Raw genomic sequence first — 1,311 nt, 5'->3', positions numbered from 1 at the left:
ATCACCACCCCTGAAGATAGAAAGTGTGGCGTCAATGCAGGTACTGTAGCTCTCTCCCCGTAGGTCTACTTAAGCAAGCATTGAGGCGTGTGAGGCATCAGTCATCGTGTGAACACCATCGAGTGACCATCTGTTCTGCTTTTTGTCCAGTCCTGTTTCATAAGCTTTTGCACTACACAATGGCCACTCACGGTACGTTCAACGCTTAGCTTGTACAGTATATGCAAATACGTGCCTGGGTACTTGTGTGTATAAATACTGTACAGTATATATACGTCGATTTTACACTGTACTTGTGATATATGAATGCCAAGTTTGTATGTTTGGGTATGGGAAACTTGAAGAGCCAATGAAGTTGGTATCATCCTGTTCTAGAATGAAACATGTGTCAGTTTACAATAGCAAAATTTGTCTAGAGAAAAAATATCTACAAATGGATTTAGTCTGAAGACGTCTAAAAAAGTTTGATTTAAGGTGTATATATCTCTCTCTCCACACATGTATGTATTGTTTCTGATATTTTTGCTAAGCATTATCACCGCCATCCTAACCATCCTGAACAAAACAGCAACCACTGAACCTTTTACAGGAATCACATTCGCCGCCTTCCTCCTCGCCCTGGCAGCTCTCACGCACGCAGCTGACACCACCCACAAAGACGACGCACGTCTTTTCTACGACGACAACGACACCTCTCTCACCATCGGCGGCGAGAGCCTCTTCTATATCGGGGTCATCTTCGTCGGCCTGCTCTTGCTCACGTCTTTCCTGGGGCTTTTCGGGACATCGGCCAAGGTTGCTCAGCCCTACGATTACGCCTCTGCCACGTTAGTGTTACCTCATTTGAGGAGAGTTTGCATTTCTGCAATTGATCTCTTTGTAAATAAGCTTTGGATAGTGGCATTTGTTTTTTACGAATGTATAATTATTAGATTTATATAAATTTCAATCTCAATTTTGACAGCGGTTACGGTGCCCCTGCCCCAGCTTACGATGAGAAGACCACCTTCGTCCAGCAATTGATTGAGGATGCTGTCAGTAAGTTCCAATAGAGACTGCGAGCATAAATGAATATTCAAGGATCGAATATGCTTACAGAAAGAAAACTGTTACTATGATTATTTATTTTCACAATTTATGTGATTTTTTCTCCTGGTCGTCACAGAAAACAGTGGACCCGTGATTGCTCTGTCGATTTTGTTTAATGTATTCTTTTTAATTTATGGTGTAAATAAATTATTTTGTTTATGCACTATTTTTGTCTGCCCTTCTGACGTAAAGTAAAAGCGATGTTGATCCTCTTTTTGGATT

The 1,311-nt window shown here is 41.3% G+C and overlaps 1 protein-coding gene across 1 annotated transcript; it reads left to right on the top strand.

Moving 5' to 3' along the window:
• Window positions 1–110: 110 nt before the first annotated feature.
• Window positions 111–1,249, top strand: LOC119593805. Its single transcript, XM_037942832.1, has 3 exons — window positions 111–192; window positions 590–827; window positions 965–1,249. The coding sequence occupies exons 1-3, from the start codon at window positions 180–182 to the stop codon at window positions 1,050–1,052; spliced, it is 339 nt and encodes a 112-aa protein (XP_037798760.1). The 5' UTR covers window positions 111–179; the 3' UTR covers window positions 1,053–1,249.
• Window positions 1,250–1,311: the final 62 nt, after the last annotated feature.

This window comes from Penaeus monodon, chromosome 32, assembly GCF_015228065.2.
Source record: "Penaeus monodon isolate SGIC_2016 chromosome 32, NSTDA_Pmon_1, whole genome shotgun sequence".
NCBI classification, from domain to species: Eukaryota; Metazoa; Arthropoda; class Malacostraca; order Decapoda; family Penaeidae; genus Penaeus; species Penaeus monodon.
This window is presented reverse-complemented; position numbering and strand designations above follow the sequence as displayed.

Coding starts and splice junctions, on each gene's coding strand:
- LOC119593805 (XM_037942832.1), top strand. Junction 828..964: donor TACGATTACGCCTCTGCCAC/GTTAGTGTTACC, acceptor CAATTTTGACAG/CGGTTACGGTGCCCCTGCCC.